The following is a 19,165-nucleotide window of genomic DNA, read 5'->3' as shown; positions in this document are numbered from 1 at the left end:
AATTTACCCAAAAACCTTAACCTGACGCACTTCGGTGTAAAGTAAAGCCTCCTTATTCTTCGAATAGTAAAGCTAAAAACATTAGGGTCAGGTACAAGGGAAACCTATCACTGAAGTTTCATGGTCCAACTGTTGGCAAGTTATTATAAAGACATGACCTGATCTACCAATGTTAGACAAGCCAATCAGCAGCCATTTGCCAACCTATATGCCCCTTTTTTCAAGAGGGCATAAAAGGTGATGCACACTTATAAAATTGTAACTCAAGATTGTCAATAATGGAGTTGTGATCCTTTGATTTTATACACTAAAATCTTGTTAGGAAGACAGCAGACAACAGTTGTCTATACATTACAATTTCTGAAATCAGTCTGGCTTGGTCAAAATCGGTCCAGACCAGCAAATTGCCGGATTTTAGAAGCCCTGGTCTATAGTGACCTTAACCTTCATACACTAAATATACTAGGCAGCCCAAATGAAAAAAAGTTGGTCTCATTGGCCATACACAAACAAAGCAAGGGTTACTGACATATAAGGCATAAATACACATACTGGTACACCTGAATGAGAGGTCATGTAAACAACTAAAACAAGTGCAAATCATTGCCATCTTTTGATGTTTTATTACACATAGATCAAATCATTGTCAATAAATACAACAGAACTGTCACATAAAAATAAAATCTTGAATGTACAATTTCAACGGATAAGAGCAGAATAGTATATAAAACGCATTTCACTACACAATACCAGAAAACAAAAACAGTGTCATTAATTCTTATTTTAGTGAAATAATTACAAAAAACATGTTGACATTTTCAAAAGAAGGAAAATAGTTTGTATTTGTGAAAAAAAACAACACAAAAAAATAAAATGACGTAAAAGGATATGAAACAAGAGCAATATAATTGGTGCCAATGCTTGTTGATGGCAGGAGATGATTCAACAGAAGTTTTCATTAGTAATGGAAATAATGTGGTTAGCTTTTCTTATAATCAGACTGTCGTACAACCTTTAAATCTTAGTCTGACTTAATAAACACTAACAACAAAACCAAGACTTCAACAAAATGATAACCAAACCTATGAAAAGGTGAACTACTATATACCATACAGATTGTTATAAAAAAGGGACAGCTTGTGTACCACACAAAATTTATATGTTATTTCATGATCAAAAGTTAAGAGATATTCAATTCCTTCAAAGCATATATTGCATACTTGATGTGCTTGTGCAAATTTGATTGGTTGAGACTCCTCAGAAATATGTGTGGACCTTTCTACACATAATAACATTACAAATTTAATTTTTTGTCAAAATTTCGATAAAATGTATACAATATAAATGTTTAGGTTTAAGTAGTATTGCTGACCTCTAAAATTGAACTTCCTTCTTGTCCAATACCAGTACCTCTCTCAGGTCAGCAAATCTAAATATACACCTTGACCTCCGTCTATACTTGTATAGTGTGCGCTAATATCGTCTATATAACACCTACATGTGTTTTAAGAAGAAAAACAATAGTGGTGTTGAAGTAATATCAGCCGTATAACACGAAATCAATCGTTAAAATTTCCTAAATAAATGCTAACAAAACAAATGAAATTATCATGAAAACACTGAAACCATCATCAGTAACTCTGATATCATCGCCAGGGACACTGATACCATTTCTAGTAAACTAGCTTGTACTGTATTGCACTAAAATAACATAAGTAAAACTTATCACAATACCTTTACAACAAGGCGTACAATATCGAATGAGGCATTAACGTATGATATACAATATAACTGCTGTAACTCGAGCAAAAGGTAACCATAAAACTGCGGATTGATTGAGGTCCTTCGATACATGTACATCTACATACATCTTTCTCATATTCAGTGCAAATGGCTTCATATTGCTTATTTTTAGGGGCTATGTTCATCTAGGGGACCAAGAATTTGCTTCTTCACAGACACATTATGAAATCTGCAGTAACACTGTGAATATTACCTTGTAATAAGAACTACGAGACCAAGATGTTTCCCAAATTCAGGGACACGTTATGACATTATTTGCAATAAGCCCCTGAATATGAGCTTGTAAATATAAGAATTAAGGACATAAAATTCTCCCAACGTCAGGGACACATTATGACATAATGTGCAATAACTCTCTGAATATGACCTTGTAAATTCTGAAATAATCTTAAAATAATAAAAGTAGAACAATTTCATTGTGTACAGGTAAATACCATCTTGAATTACCTCACACAATTTGGTATTTTATGATAATGAATTTTGGTATACTTGAAAACTACATCTTGTACTGATAGAAGATTACAAAAGAAAACTCATACAATGCACCGCTAGATGTTATATAAAGTACCTGTTCCTGTTACAGACTCAATCTTATAAAAAAAATACTGCAAAAAGAAAAAAAAATCAAAACAGCACCCCTTTAAACAAAACGATTTTTTTCACTACTTCAATCATTTATCTCAAGTCCTTTTCTGATGATATCTCACATATGTCATAGCTTCAGCAAAGACAGTCATTCCTAAATCACTTATCAGGTAAATTTTAATACATGCACTGTCTGAAGGTAACTTTTTTGTCAATTAAGAAATGAAAGTGGTCAGTTTATCTCATCACAGTTCGTAAGATAATCCATACTCCTGGCATCTTGGCTGTGATGTTTGATTTGTGGGAACAGACGACAACTGTCAGCCTTTATTGTTTTATTAGAATGTATCCTCATATATCATGGACCCTGTTCATGGGATAGTTGGCAAGTGGGGAATCTCTACCGGGACTGTGGACATGGGCGTGCCCTTGGGATGTTCCGTGTCCATGGGGTATTGGGTTGTGCCCTTGGGGGCTTCCGGACGTTCCATGGCTGTGGGAGTGTTCTGCATGCCCATGGGGAGGGGTTGTAGGTCTGCTGGTCTGGAAACTGTGTTGTGTACTCCCAGGTACAAAGACCCCGCTGTTTTCTGGCAGGAAACAAAACAATCGTATTTAAAAAATATTCTCTAACTTGCATGTGTAAATATTTACCAAACTAAGAGTTTGTTCTATCAAGGAATCTGTGACAAAAGATCAATCAATCACTTGTTCAAATCAATTCTTTTATACATGTAACAAATGTCCTTTATATATATAATATCAACCATTTGTTTAAAAAGTAAGTTTCAGTACCAATAAAACTTAACTTTTAGGCATTGCAAGCATATTACAAAAGTCATGCATATATAAAACATGGAGTGTCAAGTGAAAACAAATAAACTTTTAGGTCTTTATAAGGATAGTTAAGTTTGTTGTACATTGATAGAACAGACTTTGTGTGTTTAGTGCTGATGATTAAAGTTTCATTTGCAATTATAAAGATAATAACATGGACATAAGCCACATCCAATATTCATTTCATAGACAAACATGTATTGGTTTTCAGACAATTTAAGAAAAATAAGATATGCTGAAACTGAAAGGTGTTTAGTATGTATTGGTTCAAATAATTCCATGTAATTTTATTAAAAAATGTTAAAGATTCCAAATTGCTCGATGCAGCTCATACATGAATAATTTAAGCTGATAAAAATGATGTTGAATGCCATGCAGTCTACATGAAAATAGGAACATGCTATCCAAACCTGTTTTGTTAGAAATGTCATCGCATTTAAAAGAAAGCAAGACATGGCTAGTACCTAAGAATTATTGATAGGTCTAAAGTTAAAATAGTATAACCACAACATACATACATGCAATACTGCATCTCATCTTTTTTGTGTTATTAGATATAATTACACCATTAACGTAAAATTTAGCAAACTGCTATTTGGCATATATCATTCAATACAGTATACAGTCTAGCCCCATTTGCTTGCTCGAATTTGCTTGGCTTGAATTCCTCTTAGATTGAACAAGATACTAATGACCGGCTTTTTTAAACTGAAGGTCAGCATTCTTGCTTGGCTTGAATTTTCCGAGGCTCGTGGTATTTTCGTCGGTCCCTAGGAGTTCAAGCCAACGGGGTTTGACTGTATATAGATGTATATAGTTACATATAATATGAATAAAATGATTAAAATCAAATTATGGGTAAGTACTAGGGATGCAAACGAATGGCAAAATAGATATTCGAATATTTGATAATTCTTTCGATCAAATATTCGAATATACAATTATCAAATTACTATTTTTAGAAGTTGAAAAAATACTATTAGGTTTCGCTAAAATAATAGTCTGGGCACTTAACCCTTCGTTGTCATAGCGGGTAAGTGCGATTGACCCTGATTTCCCCCAAAATAGCCTCTGAAACACACAAATTTCAGAAAGAAGGAAAAAAACAACAACCGAAATCGAATAATTTAATTTCCACTGCATTTGTTTTAGTAAACAATGCGAAATTAGATCAATTCCTGATGAAATGACATTATGCGCCAACGGAGACTTAATCCATATGACGAGAAGCCTCGTTGTTAGATTGACCTTTACCTAATATTACTATGGCAAAACCAAACCAACTCGGGGTCTTGTAAAATAATAAAATAAAAACAAATGTTTATTTTTAATCATCTATTATGAACCTTATATCAAAACATGGAAAACAGTTTGAAGCACAAAACTTGCACATGTCATTTATAAATATCATTACAGCAATTTGAGCAATATTGCACATCTTTATTTGCAGACAAGACAACAAATTGGGGTGAAGGCCGATTCCTTAAATCGCTAATTGGCATTGTCATTAAATTTATCGTAAATAATTGAAACTTGTTTGTCTATTAGTCAGTTATTATTTAATTACAGGGACTGGTTTGAGTACCCAACGATTTGTCCCTTATTGACATATATCTACACCTCAACTTCCATTTCTTAAATGAACTGCCTTTCGGCAATTGCGTTCATTAATCGATGAACGCAACATCTTCGGATCGTAATTCATTGCATAACAATATACATGAAAGCTATTGATCTTGTTATTGATTGTATTGTGTCTGCAGGTCCCGTAAAATATAGATCAACATTTTAAAAAGTGTTAGTTTATTATATTTTAAATATATTGGTACCAGAAGTGTTTCAATTTTACGTTTTAAAATGATTTCAAGCGGTTGACATTTTCCCGCGTTATTGTAACGTCATTTGAAAAAATGTTTCTGGTTATAGTCGGGTTGTTCTATTTACAGAATGGGTAAGAACGGATTACTGAAAGGTTTTCTTAAATGAAATGAAGTATTTTTTTTAAATATTCTTGAATGAAATAATAAACTATTGGTGTAAAGATAAGGAATGAATTGTGGGGTTGATGTCATTATCGGGGATATGAACGCAATTGGGTTGGTCAAAGTACGCGTAGAGTCCTTCGGACTCCACACACATTGACCAACCCCATTGCGTTCATACCCCGGTAATGACATCAACCCGGCAATTCATTCCTTAAATGACGCATGTTTAGTGTATTGTCATCATATTCACATAAAAACAAGAAAAACGAGCTTTATACACATCAACATAGTTGTAGGCAAAATATGATTCTTTCTTTATTTAATCAACAAAAAGTCAAATATTCAAATACAGATTTTGACATTCAAATACCAAGCGTTTGATAAAATATTCGAATATTCAAATACTTGTTTGCATCCCTAGTAAGTACTGATGAATCTGTGCAAAAGACACCAAAAGCAATATAAGTGGATGTCAATCCTTATCCAGTTTTATGTTAACGCAGGCATTTAACATTTTTGCTAGAGTGTATGGAATTGCGGCACCAATAAATATCACCATTTTTAAAACATACAAGAAGTTCGATGTGAATGTCTATCCCAGTTTCAGAGTTATTGCCATCATTGGAGTATTGTCCAGGCAACTAACCTAAAACACCAAGGATGTGACCTTGAAGATTTTCCACTTATCAATATGCCCACCTTCGGGAAAGGATAAAAAGTGTCCCGTGAATAATGCTGTTAAAACAAAACTAAAATTAAACCTAAGAGGTGTCAATACCACAGGGTCCATGCAGGGTCCATATCTCACCAGACACATCCCACCATTCACCAAGGAGCAAAAACGGACTTATATACTTACATGAACCTGTGGCGACACTATATGTATGGCTGTACCTTTCATTAACTCAGGGTTCAACAATAGAGGTACTGCTGGGCCCAACATTGGCTCACTTGAACTTTTGGAAAGACCCTCTGGGAAACTTTGTTGGACGTCCCTCACTTGACTTGTTGTTTCTGTGCAAGTTGTTGAGACGCCCCCTGAGGTTGGAACTGTGGGTAATGGTGTGTGCAGGAAGTAGGAGGCTGCCGAGGGAATACCCTGGTCTGCTGTGAGACTAGCCATGTTTTCAGGACTCGTGGGCCGAGAGGACTGATTAGAGACTGATGATGCCCTCTCTTCATTATCCTCTGAGGAATCAGTTTAATTATGGTTATATTACTTTAAATGCTATACATGGTTAGAAGTAATACATAGAGGATATTTGTTTGTTTCAGTGTAATTTATTTTATGGAGTGAGCACCAAAAGCTATATTTTATGAGTGAAATATTTACTTTTAGTGTTGACAAAGTGAAATTTTATTACCTTGCGCTCAAACAAGCATTTTTTTTTATTACATGCCGAAAAAGGATATAAAAGACCGTTAATTGTCATTTTTCAGAAAAGCATGCCAGAGTGTATGCGAAAATGATGTCGTTGAAAGCGTGTCCTAACACTGTGCGAATGATGTTTGATTTAGAAGTGAAAGCGGGCTAAAATTTTAAAACCATGAACAATATCAAACTGCCATTTCAATGTTTGAAACAGTTAAATATCATTTATATATAACTGATAATAACTGATAAATCTGTTGCTACAACCGATAACTATATAGTACATAGTGTTAGTATTTTAATTTTATAAAATCTATATACATGTACCGTAAATGACTGGGTATTAGACGCTTTTTTTTCCCTCAGATTTCGATGTAAAAAAATGCCTGCGTATAATACCCAGTAACAAGCTTTTGAACTTTTTTCTGTCGATTTCAGGCCGAGAGTTTGTTTAGATTTATGTAGAAAGGGAAGTTACTTGCATCATATCGATTGAGTATATACAGGTTAAAACGGCAGTTGAAGATCGGGATACGGTATAGCGCAGGATGTTTATAATTTCAAAAAAAAAATGTACGATTTAAATTATTAAAATTATTCAATATTAATTTGAATAAAACAATAATTTAACATGCATATAAAAAACAAAGTTGGGCACTGTCAAAATATTTTTGTCAGTTGTACGAAAAGGTGTGAAAAATTCGCACTGCCTTTAGACCTGTTTAACATACCTTACAAATAGTCATAAAGGTACATTTCAGTGCCATCCAGAAACAAATTGTCACACTAAATAATTTTCAGTGCCTATCCTAACATGAAACGAATAAAAATGAAACATATTTTGCATTACCATTGTATGGTTTTAAAGATAACCATCGCCATTTTCACGAAAAAAATTTTTTGTCACTGTCAACAAACATGGTGGCCAAGATTGGCAGACGATTATGACATATTTTCAGTGCGTCCTTTAACCCAAAACTTAGATTAAATGTTTTTTCTCAGATTTTTCACGTTTTTTTTTTGCCTGGGTCTAATACCCCCTATCGTCTTATACCCAGTCATTTACAGTATATGTTTTAACTCCTACCACCATCTAGTTGTATCTTGTTTATGACATTGTTCTTATGTCATGTTTCTTAATGGTAAATTATAGAGCATAAAAAAACATTTTAATGGTGCTTAAAAGCAACATGCATACTTTATACATCCGTTAGTATTACTCATATTCTTTACCTTACTATCAAATATACATAAATGTACACACATTCTAAAAAATGTGCTTACTAGAATAAACAGAATTTCTATTTTCCTTGTTGCTTGTAATCACCTACCTGCATGGTTCACCAAGCCAGTCTCCCCATGTTCTGTGGTTTCTCCTGTCAACAGGGGGGCTGACTCCTTGGGCTCAGGTGTAGGAGTTTCCTCCCGCTCCATGTGCAGCTTCGTTGGCTCAGGAGCTACTGAGAAATGGCAAGTTTTGAAAACAACATCTAAAGGTTATCTTTTCATTTTTCATTACCTTGCAAAATGCACCTTAATTATGCATGTACATTTTTTTCAAGCTACATGCATTGGAAGGATGAACCCTTTTTCATAAAATGTACAATCTGGTACTGTATTTTTTTTCACAAAAGTATTAAAGCTAAAATTCTACTTTTTGAGCATTGAACAACACTTTCAAAAGCTTTAAAGTGTATATCATTTTTTGTCCAGCCCGCTTTGCAAGACATAGTTGTCAAAATGGCTGTTACTTTTATGTGCTTGCATCTTCGGACTGAACTTTGTCTGGGCTCTTTCTTATAAATGCATAATAGGATTAAAAATAGCTTGCCATGACAATTCACCATGATGAGGTGGCGTGTTACGCATAATTTTCAGGTCTATACCTCAAAGGCCAAGGTAAAGGTTAGAGGTCAAGGGTTGATGAAAAGATCCTTGTCCATGCTGTATATTGACTATACATTATAGGATTTAAAAAAAATTGCCATGAAGGTTCATGATGGTCTGTTCTGAAACATCGTTTCACAGTATTCTGTTTTGCAATTGCATAAACAGCATTATGTTTGTGTCAAAGGCTCTTTCAACGAGCTGGACATGTCGCCATTTGGTGTCTCATTAAGTTTAAAACATTATATTCATATTGTATTCAATATCTATATAATATCAGTTCACATACTAGGTTGTGCTGGTTTGAATAGCTCATCCTTGAGGTGCGGGAGGAATGTGGTGATCCTGTCCCAGGTGAGGCGCCATAGCTGGGACTCACACTCTTCCCCGGAATGGAATATCCCTGCAGTGTCCATCACCAGCAACATGTTCTTCAGGGACTCAGGAATCGCTTCAGCCTGTTACAACAATAAAAGTACTTTAATGTGTGCTGCTTGACCTGCAGGGTTAATTGAAATATGTTAACAAGAGTGACACTCACAAAATACGCCCATCAATAATTTCTTGGATTCTAAGACAACTTACTGTCACATTCTCTGAGTTCAGTGGCTCAAGAATGTATGTTTTGTCCATTGGAGGTTGTGGGAATCTAAACCGACACAGCTACAAACATTTTCAGCAAGTTTGGTGAAGGTCAGATGAGAATTGTTCAAGTTAGAGAGTTGACAAAGCTTAAATGGCAAGGGCAGTAATCCTGAAGTGCTTCGGGGCATTTGGCTGATTATCATACTTGACCGATTTATTTTACCAACAAATATTTTCAGCAAGTTTGGTGAAGATCAGATGATAACTGTTAAAATTAGACAGTGGACAAAGCAAAAATGGCAAATTTTGACCAATTCAAGGGCCATAATCCTGAAGAGCATGGCTGGTTATAGAACTTTGCCAAGAATATATACCAACAAACATTTATAGTAGCAAGTTTGGTGAAATTCGGATAAAAACTGTTCAAGTTTGAGAGTATACAAAGCTAAAATGGCCAATTTTGATAAATTCAGGGGGCCATAACTCTGGAGTGCCTAAAGCGATTAGGCTGGTTATCGAACTTGACCTAGATATTTCACCAACAAACACTTTCATGAAGTTTGGTGGAAATTGGATGAGAAATGTTCAAGTTAGAGAGCGGACAAAGCTAAAATGGACAATTTTGACAAATTCAGGGGGCCATAACTCTGGAGTGCCTAAAGCGATTTGGCTGGTTATTGAACTTGACCGAGATATTTCACCAACAAACACTTTCATGACGTTTGGTGGAAATTGAATGAGAAATGATCAAGTTAGAGAGTGGACAAAGCTAAAATGGCCAATTTTGACAAATTCAGGGGGCCATAACTCTGGAGTGCCTAAAGCGATTTGGCTGGTTATCGAACTTGACCTAGATATTTCACCAACAAACACTTTCATGAAGTTTGGTGGAAATTGGATGAGAAATGATCAAGTTAGAGAGCGGACAACATTGTGGAGCCGCCCGCCCGCCGCCCGCCCAATTTTGACAAATTCAGGGGGCCATAACTCTGGAGTGCCTAGAGCGATTTGGCTGGTTATCGAACTTGACCTAGATATTTCACCAACAAACACTTTCATGAAGTTTGGTGGAAATTGGATGAGAAATGTTCAAGTTAGAGAGCGGACAACATTGTGGAGCCGCCCGCCCGCCATGGGTGTTCCCATAATACGGCCATCGTAAGATGGGCGTATAAAAAAGAAAGAAAGCATTTGATATAGTGTCATACTCTCATAAAATCATTACGGTAGTTAATGAAAAAATTCATAAAATGAAATTGATTACCGGTAAACTCATACTAATTTTTTTGGAAAGAAATATATTGATAGGAAAAGTGTGGGAAAACTTTGTCAGCAAACATTCAGTGTCTCTTTTATTGATCCATTTCGTGTCATCGAAATTAATAACTTAATTAAACATCTGCTTCACATTAGTTGAGTGATGCAGCTATAGGCATTCGGTGAAAGCGAGTATTCCCAGTTGTTGGATTACATACAAGCAGGTCACTCCTGTCAGCGTGCATGTACTTGTCCATGAAGTCCAGGATGGTGAGCCACAGGGCTGTGAACGTACTCAGGGACAACAGAGGGGTCAGGTGCTGTAGAAACACCTGTAATACACATGTTATCATTCAGTTCTAAGCAAACATTGTAACATTAATACTCATGCAAAGAAATGCAAGTTAGATACACATAGGTAAGATGCTGTTTTTAAATATACATAATGAGAAATATTTTAATAAATATATTTTTTGATTGGAATCCATGATTGGTCACAATTCAACTACCGTACATCAACTGTTGAATTAATTAATTTTTTGAATCACACTTGTTGTTTTACAAGAAGGGCACTTACTTCAACATCTACTTCATTGACCAAATCATTTTTTATGTAAACAAACTAACAAGCTTGGTGAGTAAAGGGGACCAATGACATCAGCCTGAACTGAAAACCAAACCTTTGCGACTTTGGTAAGAAGCAAGAGCACTTATCATCACTATGCTATTAAACAGTTGGTAAAGAGCCAACTCGCCAAACCACTTTGCCACACCAGTACTTACCTTACAGAGCAGGGTGGAGGCCCTCATTCTCGTCTCCTCCATACCGGACGGGTCTTCGGCGTTAATGTTCTCCATAAGCTTGGTCAACAGGGGGAATAATATCTACAAATTTAAAAGGATATTGACGTTCTTGATGAAACAATATGTAAGAGCAGAATGACATCAGCCATAAAATAATATCTCGAATAAAACTGAAGTAATCATTCATGATCATAATTATATACTAGCAAATCCATTTCATTGGAGAGCTTCAGACATAAGATTTTGATCTTTTATTACATAAAAGTTAAATTTATGAAAATACGGTTTGCTTTTAAAGAAGTTTGAGATTGAAGGAGCGATTTAATTTCACACTAAATAAACCATAACTTAACACCATGCCAAAACCTCTACCTTGTTAAAGCATGCCTCCCACTCAACAGCACATAATGTTTGAAGGTCATGAACAAGCAGCGCCCTCTGTAGGTAGGTAAGGGCCTGGCCCCGAACTTGTCTTCTTGAATCACAGCATAACCGGGCTATACCTGCATTGTTAAGTTTGTCATACTACTTATAGTGATTCTCAGCAGTGAAATAACAATATATTTGGATGATACACAGATATATTTGTAAACAATAAATCTTTACATATAATCCAACAATGGCACTGTGCTCATAATATAATACAATAAATATGTCAATAAGTTTTGTCATTTTTTATATTGAAAGTTTTCAGATTAAAAGATGCAAACTGATAGCGTTGAATTTATAAATGTTTAAGAACATTTCAATTCAAACATCCGCTTTTGTTACCTTTGTCATAACTGTTTATTATTATAAATTCATTTTGGAAAATTTCAACCAAGATTTTTTACTTCTCTGAAATCAGATTATAGCAGATGCTTACCTTGTAAAAGTGGGCACCAGCACTTGACCCATAGAGACTCTGAGCCCACGTCAAAACATGATCCGGGTTCTGAGCTCCCACCCTCCTCTGCCCATGATGAATAGATATTGTTGGCTCGGGTATGCAAAGTGTGCATCAGATCTAGTAGCTGCAAATAAATACAGACAGGACATGTTATGATTAGCAGATTTTAACTAATTGAAAGTCTCTACAAACTTGTTTTCAATGAGCCAAACTTTTTAAAAAACTATAATTTGCTGGTAATGATTCTGTGATGGTTATGGTCGTATGATATCCTTAATATCAGGATAAACAGGGTAATTCATTAATTCAACGAAGGATTCTTAGGAAACTATAGCTTGTGAGAATATAAATGCATTAATTCAAAGAAGGATTGTTAGAAACCTTAGTTTGTGAGTATTAAACTGCAGCACAAGATACTCAGCTCATACCTGTATGGAGAGTGAGTGAAGTTCTGCCTGCAGCTCTCCTCCCTCCCCCTCATCGTCCGAGCCCGTGGCATTGTGCAGATGCCCTGGGGATGAGCTAGACTTCTTCATGTGTTTTGTCTTACCCTTTTGTTTACCTTTCTTATCCTTCACATTACGTGGTGGGCTGGCTTGTTTTTTATGACCTGTTAATAACATATAAATTGACTTTAACTACACTCATATAATATGCATGTACATGGTATCAATTTGTAATATTTTTAAATTCCATAGCTAACCAATTTAACAGGCATTTTTGTAAAATAGATGTGGTACATTGCTTATAATGCTTTTGTAAGAATTAATATAACCTTACTAAAAGTAATAATTTAAACAATTTCAGCAGAGGTAAGGGAATAACTTGATGTTAACATTACTCTTTTCTTCATTTTAATTCAAATCTTAAACCCAGTATCTAGCTAATAATTCTCCAGTCATTCGCACAAAGTATTTGAAAATAAATCACACCTCCATTGAGCGAGGCTTCAGCAAAAGCTCGTATGGCATGTACACAGCTCTCAAAGTTGAGAGGCGTTACATGGGCGGCATCTCGCACCAGGAAAGACAAGGTCTCTGAGGACTTCAACAACGACTTGCTATCACAGAAATGTACGGGCTCGTTAAGCTCTATACTGTACTGGTTGTATGGAGCTAATTTTTTGTATAATGGCTCATCTTTATTCACCTACAATACAGAATAGGGCTCATTGATTTTTTTTACAATTTTTTTATCACTTTTCCACTATTTTAAGTTACAATGAAGCTTTCTAAAATGAAGAATTTTTTATCCATTGCTTCCTAATTGTGTCCTTTAAAGTTTTGTCTTTTTACTCTTTAAATAGTTAAAAAACAAGGATTAACTGCTAACTTATTAAAACAGCTTATGTTGACTACACACGAAACATAAAACTGACATAAAATTGGAAACTATTGACACTTCTTTCAGTGCAATGCACACTGAAGATATTAAAGACCCACACATACCAGCATCCAGGATCCATTCTCAGGCACTGCCTGCACCTCAAACTCCCCGTGTGAGTTGTTGGCATTGGGGCGGTTCCTTATCTCATACTCGCTGTCAGAGTTGTAGTCCCGATCCCCGCCCACCCGTTGACCATTCCCACTTGGCAGCTCACTGTCACTCAGGGCCTCTGGGTAAACATGCAGGGTTAGGTAATGAATTCAGAAAGAAAGTAGTCTGGCATTCAATTCCAATTATAAATGCAATTAGGTTAATTTTAATCCTGCCTTAAGATTTAACTTTTTAATTTTAACTGAATAATATGCAATTAAAGGGATACTACTATTAACATGTAATTAACAGTCAACTTCTATATGAAAATTAAATTATGATTACCGTATTTTTCCGACTATAAGGCAATCCGCTTATAAGACGACCCCCCTACTTTGCCCATGAAATCTGGTGTTTTTGCCTTGACTCGTTTATAAGACGGATAAGATAGATTTTTAAAGCAAATCCAGCACTTGAAATTCTCCAAGTCTGTGATAATGTTCAAACTTAACAGTCAAATATCAACTAAATTTGTTCATTTGCTTGGGATTATTGATTTTTATTTTCCGATGGTATGGTATGTTTGAACCAGCCTAGACGCAATTTTGGGATTTAAGTGGGTTCATACGGTATTTGATTGACCTATTTAAATACAAACCATTGCAGTGCATCTTTGATCTTTACACAGCTCGTGCTGTGACATCACAAATTGTACTGTTTGATCTGCAGCCGACAAACAGAACAAATTCCATTACATGTGTTGATGAGTTATATTTTCGCAAGTGTTTGTTTGGATTGCAGTTGATGGGACTTAAATTTTGAGTAATAAATAACCATCGATGATTGCGGATAAATTAATTAACGATTAATGAAATATGCATTGAAATCTGCTACTTACATGCATGTGCATGATATATGCAAAGCCTTATAGTACGGAAAAAGTAAGTTTTATTTACGACATAGAAAAAATAACAATGCATTTAAAAAAAATAAAAATTGTCAAAATATTTTTATTTTAAAGGTAACAAAATATGTCTCCTGTGAAAAACAACGTGTTTGGACCGATAACATGTGTTATATTGAGTGTTCATCGTAGCGAAACAAAGCAGATCTATGGTCGTCTTAATCCTATGGGTGTGATCGTGTCACTTTATTGGGGTGTCATCCACAGACAATAAATCAGTCAGTTGAATACCTTATGTTAAATATTCCTGATAATGACTCTATTCTTTATGAAATTCTTATAGGCTTGCCTATAAGACGGGCCCCTACTTTAAGGTTCAAAATCAGGACCAAATTTCCCCGTCTTATAGTCGAGAAAATACGGTATGCACAAATTTCAACCTTTAGAATTCCAAAGAGTCTTTATCCCGATAAGGTATAAATACATACATTTATGTATCTATGAAAGAAGTTTTATTAAGGAAAGAGATTAAAAAATGACATGTACTAATAAATTTAACAATAAGAAACTGTAAACTACACTGACCTGCTTCTCTGAGTCCCTCTGGCAGGTTGACCCCAGAATTGACCTGAAGCACAGGTGGGGGGTTAACCCCTGCCCCCACAACCTCCAGCAGCGTGAACAGTGTGTACCAGTCCTGGCTTGCATGAATATTGGCTGCGTTCGTCCGCAACATGTCATGTAATCCATACGATACCTGCTGACATATCTGAACACTGTGCACCACCTGTGGTTTCATCATCAACAGTACCTGGATGGAGCTTAACACCTGTGGGGCAATGTCTTCCCGCCGTAACAGACGGATGGAGATTCTGAGCAGCCCCACCACTGTCCGCTCCACCATGAACGTGCGCTCTGGAGCATTCACCACCAGGTTATAAATGTGCTCCTTCACTGACTCCCATATAGGGGTCACTCTGTCCCTGCATGTAAGGATACAACATTACTGAAGAAACAGGATAAATATCAAACATTGTGTAATAGGGGTTACAATGCCAAGTAGTTTAGCTGGTCTAGAGATTTTTTCTAGCCATTCCAATATTCAGATATTCCAAATGGGTAAAACCTTCAAAATCAGGCTGAATTCCTCAGAATTTCATTCCCAATTTAATGATTTAGCAAAACAGTTTACCAAATAATGGCTTAAGTACCTCTTCCTGCAATGCCAACAAAAAAGGACTGTCAGAATAAGAATTGAATATATTTTACCATGCATTCATTTAGACACACATTTAGGTTGTGACTAATTTTTAATAAGTTACCCGTCCATACCTGTTCTGAAGTATACAGGTGATGAACTGCTCAAAGAAGAACACGGCTGCGTCCTCATCGTAGTTGGTTCCCTTTGACTCATGGGCTTCTTCACCTTCTGAAGCTAACATCAGGGCCTGAAACACACACAGACACAAAACTAACTGAGAGTAAAAGGAAAATGATCATGTTGGTTCACTATAATCAAATTATGAACAAGAAATAAACATAAGCAATAGACCATCAAACAATAGCACAGTGAAGATCATGCAAATACTTGTATGTTGATTATTATCCAGGTGAACAAGGGGCATAATTCAACAATTATTTAAGTCAGAGTTATGAGCCTGTTGATTAATTTGAATAACTTGAATGTTTTTTAGTTATGGCCAGGTTAAAGTTTTAGGTTTTGCACAACAATGTCTACGCCGATGACACCAAGGCTATGGCAATACGATGAATACCTCAAGTAGTTTTCCTTGAAAAACAGGCAAGGTGGAAATGTTAGAAATATCTTCACATTCTTTAATGGAACCATTGTGATAAAGGACTAGAGAGAGGAAGACAGTTTTTTTCATACAGTTTTAAATTAACATTTATGTCTTGTACATGTATATTTTTACCTTGATGAGCTCATGCAACGACTCCTCTCTGAGAAACTTGCTGTCCACTATGAGTTGTTCTAGCTGGCAGTCTCGTATACACTTGCTGGCAGCCTTGGTGGCCTCCTCCTCCTCAGGGCTGGGACCCTTGCTGCCTGGAGACTCTGCCATTGTGAAGTACGAGTAAAAACTGCTCAACACTCCCGTCTCGGACCGCTGGTTTGACCCCTGGCTCTCCTCCTTTACCAGGCAGATCTTTCCTGTAGGGCTGATAAAGTCCTCCACCTGATGTAGACATGAAAAGCATTCATGAATCATGATAACTTTTAATCACTCTATTACTACCAGCTTTGCATTTTTCAACTGAAAATGGGGCTGAAACTTGGACCCATTCCCAATCCCTAAGGTATAAAAAATAAATAAAAAATGCAAGAGTCAATATTCACAATCCTATAAATAGGTTTACTCTTAAACAGTACTTTAGTAGTTGCTATATATGTTTAACAACAATACAAGGCTCTTAAAATTCTTGAAACCCAGGAGCTTAAAGGGAGGTTTGCTTTCTTTCTTTGTCTGTCTACACTATGGTAAATTCACAAGTTAAGCCATTTTGTCGCTATTTTTACAATTCTAAGGGCCCTGGCCACCGTCCCAATAAGTTAAGAAAAACACTGACTATCTCAGAGCTTGTAATTGTTTACTTGTGGCAATGGTGTAACTCTGGCTAAAATTCTTGTGTTAATTTTTTTTATAGCTCCAAAAAGGTTTAAGCGTGAAAACTATCAATTGCCTATCCATACTATGAAGAAGTCTATCCTACCTCAACCATGCACTTGGGTAGGAGTTTTGCCCTGTAGAGTTGCAACATACAATCAAGAATGTTCTTCCAGCCCTCCCGCAATATGTCACCATGCCGATGGGCCAGCGTGAACACTGTCCGGGCGGACAGCTGGGCTTTCATATTTATACCGAACGAGATGGGGATATTTTCTGGGGCCTCTGCTGTGCTCAGCAGAGTTGTGAACTTGCACAGGGATATGACTAGGTTGTCAAATACATCACTCATGCCATAGTGGGCAGATATCATTGCACATTTCCTAAAACAAATATTTGTGAATAAATAATTCAGATCAATTTCAATTGTACTACAAAATGAGAAATGTGAACTTTTAAGGTTATTGAATGTAGCAGCTTTAATTTATTATAAATCTATTACAATAGCTCTAGGAAAAGTTTTATCTTTGTCAAAATTTGCATTTTTCTTTTTTGACCAACAACATTATTAATACCATTACATCAACATTGACAATGAAATAAGTATGCAATATATCCGCTCAGTACCTAAAGCCAGATATAGCCTTAGATATGATTGCCTCGTCGGATGACTTGTCAAAAACAAATGAGAGAGCAGCAACTGTTGGTCCCCAGATCAGGGTGAAAAGGTCGTGGTCGAATGCTCCAGTGGGAGCATGACAGAATCCCCCATCCCGCTGGCCCCCACGCTTTAGGAGAACCTTCCACAGGTAGTTCTCCCGGACCAGCCCTGTCTGCTCAGAAGGCATAACAATCTCATCAGTCCTGGAAAAATAAAGATTATACACTAGTTATTTTTAACACTTGTAGATATTTGTGATAGTTTGGAATACGTCCAACTCAACTAACTTCATCCTAATCTTTATCTAAATACACTTCTTAACAATGAAACTGTATTCTAACACAGATTCCCAGTCATATAACAAATAGTTTAGCAGTTTTTACATTGAATTATGAAAGCAATCGCCAATATTTATTTACAAAATATGATCCTATTATTTGCCAACAAATTGTTTGAATGACAACTGGCCAATAATGTTTATTCATTAGACTACACCATTGGGAAGACATTTGCATCTACCAAAACATTCGTGTAGAATGATAGAGCAGAAGACTTACTTAATGGCATGGTATATTTCCACCAGCATCTCACCCTCAAAGTCCTCGCCACCATTGGTCGCCTTCAGATTTCGCTTGAATTGCTGTATTGAAAATGGGGTTTCAAACAAACTAATACAAAACACTCTTATACAAGTAGTTTATAATCTCTTCAGAAGAATTTTAGCTCATTTTTCTTTTTCACAAACTGACTACTGTTATACTGTAATACTACATGATTGTATCCAGCGGGTGAAAGCCACAAGCTTCTACCTTCTCCTATATATAATTTCCTCTTAAATATTTTTTGCTTTCAGACCTAAGCATGTTCTCATTAAAAGTCAATGACACAATGGCTGGTCTAATAACTGAACATGTATACGGAATCTTTGACTTACATCAATGGTCATAGGAATGCTTTGTTTCTTCACATTGTGGTTGTGCTGATCCACATTCAACATGATGATGGCGTACGCCAAGGTAAAAGCTGCATCTGCATTTGCAAATGGCTCCCCATTAGATTTCTGAAAAAGTAATTGGAACATATCTTAAATGCTTTTAACTATTAATTTAACCTGTCATTTTATTACAAAACATCTTACAAGGATTATATTATCTTACATGCTTCTTATTAGTGTCATAGATAAATTTGGTACACTTATGCAACCACAATTTGACCACCTTTATCATGTAACTTGAGTGAAGGAACAAGTAATAATTGAAAGAAGGAAAGGTCATTCATTCATTATGTCTATACATTTGTTTTTGTGATCAAAATTGTATGTCATCCCCTATGGTTGTCTCATTCAGTTCCATGACATACATGACATTGTGAAATACTAAAAAATATGTATGGAAAAGTATAGAATGCTTGAAACATAAACATAGGGACTTACATATAAAGTACCTATTGCTGCTGACACTGTTATCAATAGCACTATTTTTGAAGGATATTTG

At 35.8% G+C, this 19,165-nt stretch overlaps 1 protein-coding gene across 5 annotated transcripts in view; it reads right to left on the bottom strand.

The window, feature by feature from the left end:
• Positions 1 to 598: 598 nt before the first annotated feature.
• LOC128207336 (Golgi-specific brefeldin A-resistance guanine nucleotide exchange factor 1-like) overlaps positions 599 to 19,165 on the bottom strand; it is a 36,409-nt gene continuing 17,842 nt past the window's right edge. Inside the window, exons 18-35 of one of the 5 annotated variants that reach the window (XM_052910191.1) lie at positions 18,607 to 18,732; positions 18,230 to 18,312; positions 17,639 to 17,875; positions 17,118 to 17,394; positions 16,319 to 16,582; positions 15,717 to 15,832; positions 14,970 to 15,367; positions 13,453 to 13,619; positions 12,937 to 13,153; positions 12,433 to 12,614; positions 11,981 to 12,128; positions 11,488 to 11,618; positions 11,095 to 11,196; positions 10,530 to 10,643; positions 8,759 to 8,927; positions 7,914 to 8,042; positions 6,070 to 6,398; positions 599 to 2,978 (exon numbers count right to left, since the gene is read on the bottom strand). In XM_052910191.1, the coding sequence (XP_052766151.1) occupies positions 2,760 to 2,978; positions 6,070 to 6,398; positions 7,914 to 8,042; positions 8,759 to 8,927; positions 10,530 to 10,643; positions 11,095 to 11,196; positions 11,488 to 11,618; positions 11,981 to 12,128; positions 12,433 to 12,614; positions 12,937 to 13,153; positions 13,453 to 13,619; positions 14,970 to 15,367; positions 15,717 to 15,832; positions 16,319 to 16,582; positions 17,118 to 17,394; positions 17,639 to 17,875; positions 18,230 to 18,312; positions 18,607 to 18,732 (3,408 nt within the window). In that variant the 3' untranslated portion in view covers positions 599 to 2,759. The remainder of the gene's footprint in view (positions 2,979 to 6,069; positions 6,399 to 7,913; positions 8,043 to 8,758; positions 8,928 to 10,529; positions 10,644 to 11,094; positions 11,197 to 11,487; positions 11,619 to 11,980; positions 12,129 to 12,432; positions 12,615 to 12,936; positions 13,154 to 13,452; positions 13,620 to 14,969; positions 15,368 to 15,716; positions 15,833 to 16,318; positions 16,583 to 17,117; positions 17,395 to 17,638; positions 17,876 to 18,229; positions 18,313 to 18,606; positions 18,733 to 19,165) is intronic. The other 4 variants (XM_052910208.1, XM_052910200.1, XM_052910218.1 and 1 more) reach the window with 4 other exon arrangements.

The sequence above is a fragment of the Mya arenaria genome, chromosome 2 (assembly GCF_026914265.1).
Source record: "Mya arenaria isolate MELC-2E11 chromosome 2, ASM2691426v1".
Taxonomy (NCBI): Eukaryota; Metazoa; Mollusca; class Bivalvia; order Myida; family Myidae; genus Mya; species Mya arenaria.
The sequence above is the reverse complement of the archived record's forward strand: the minus strand, read 5'-3'. Positions and strand labels throughout refer to the sequence as shown.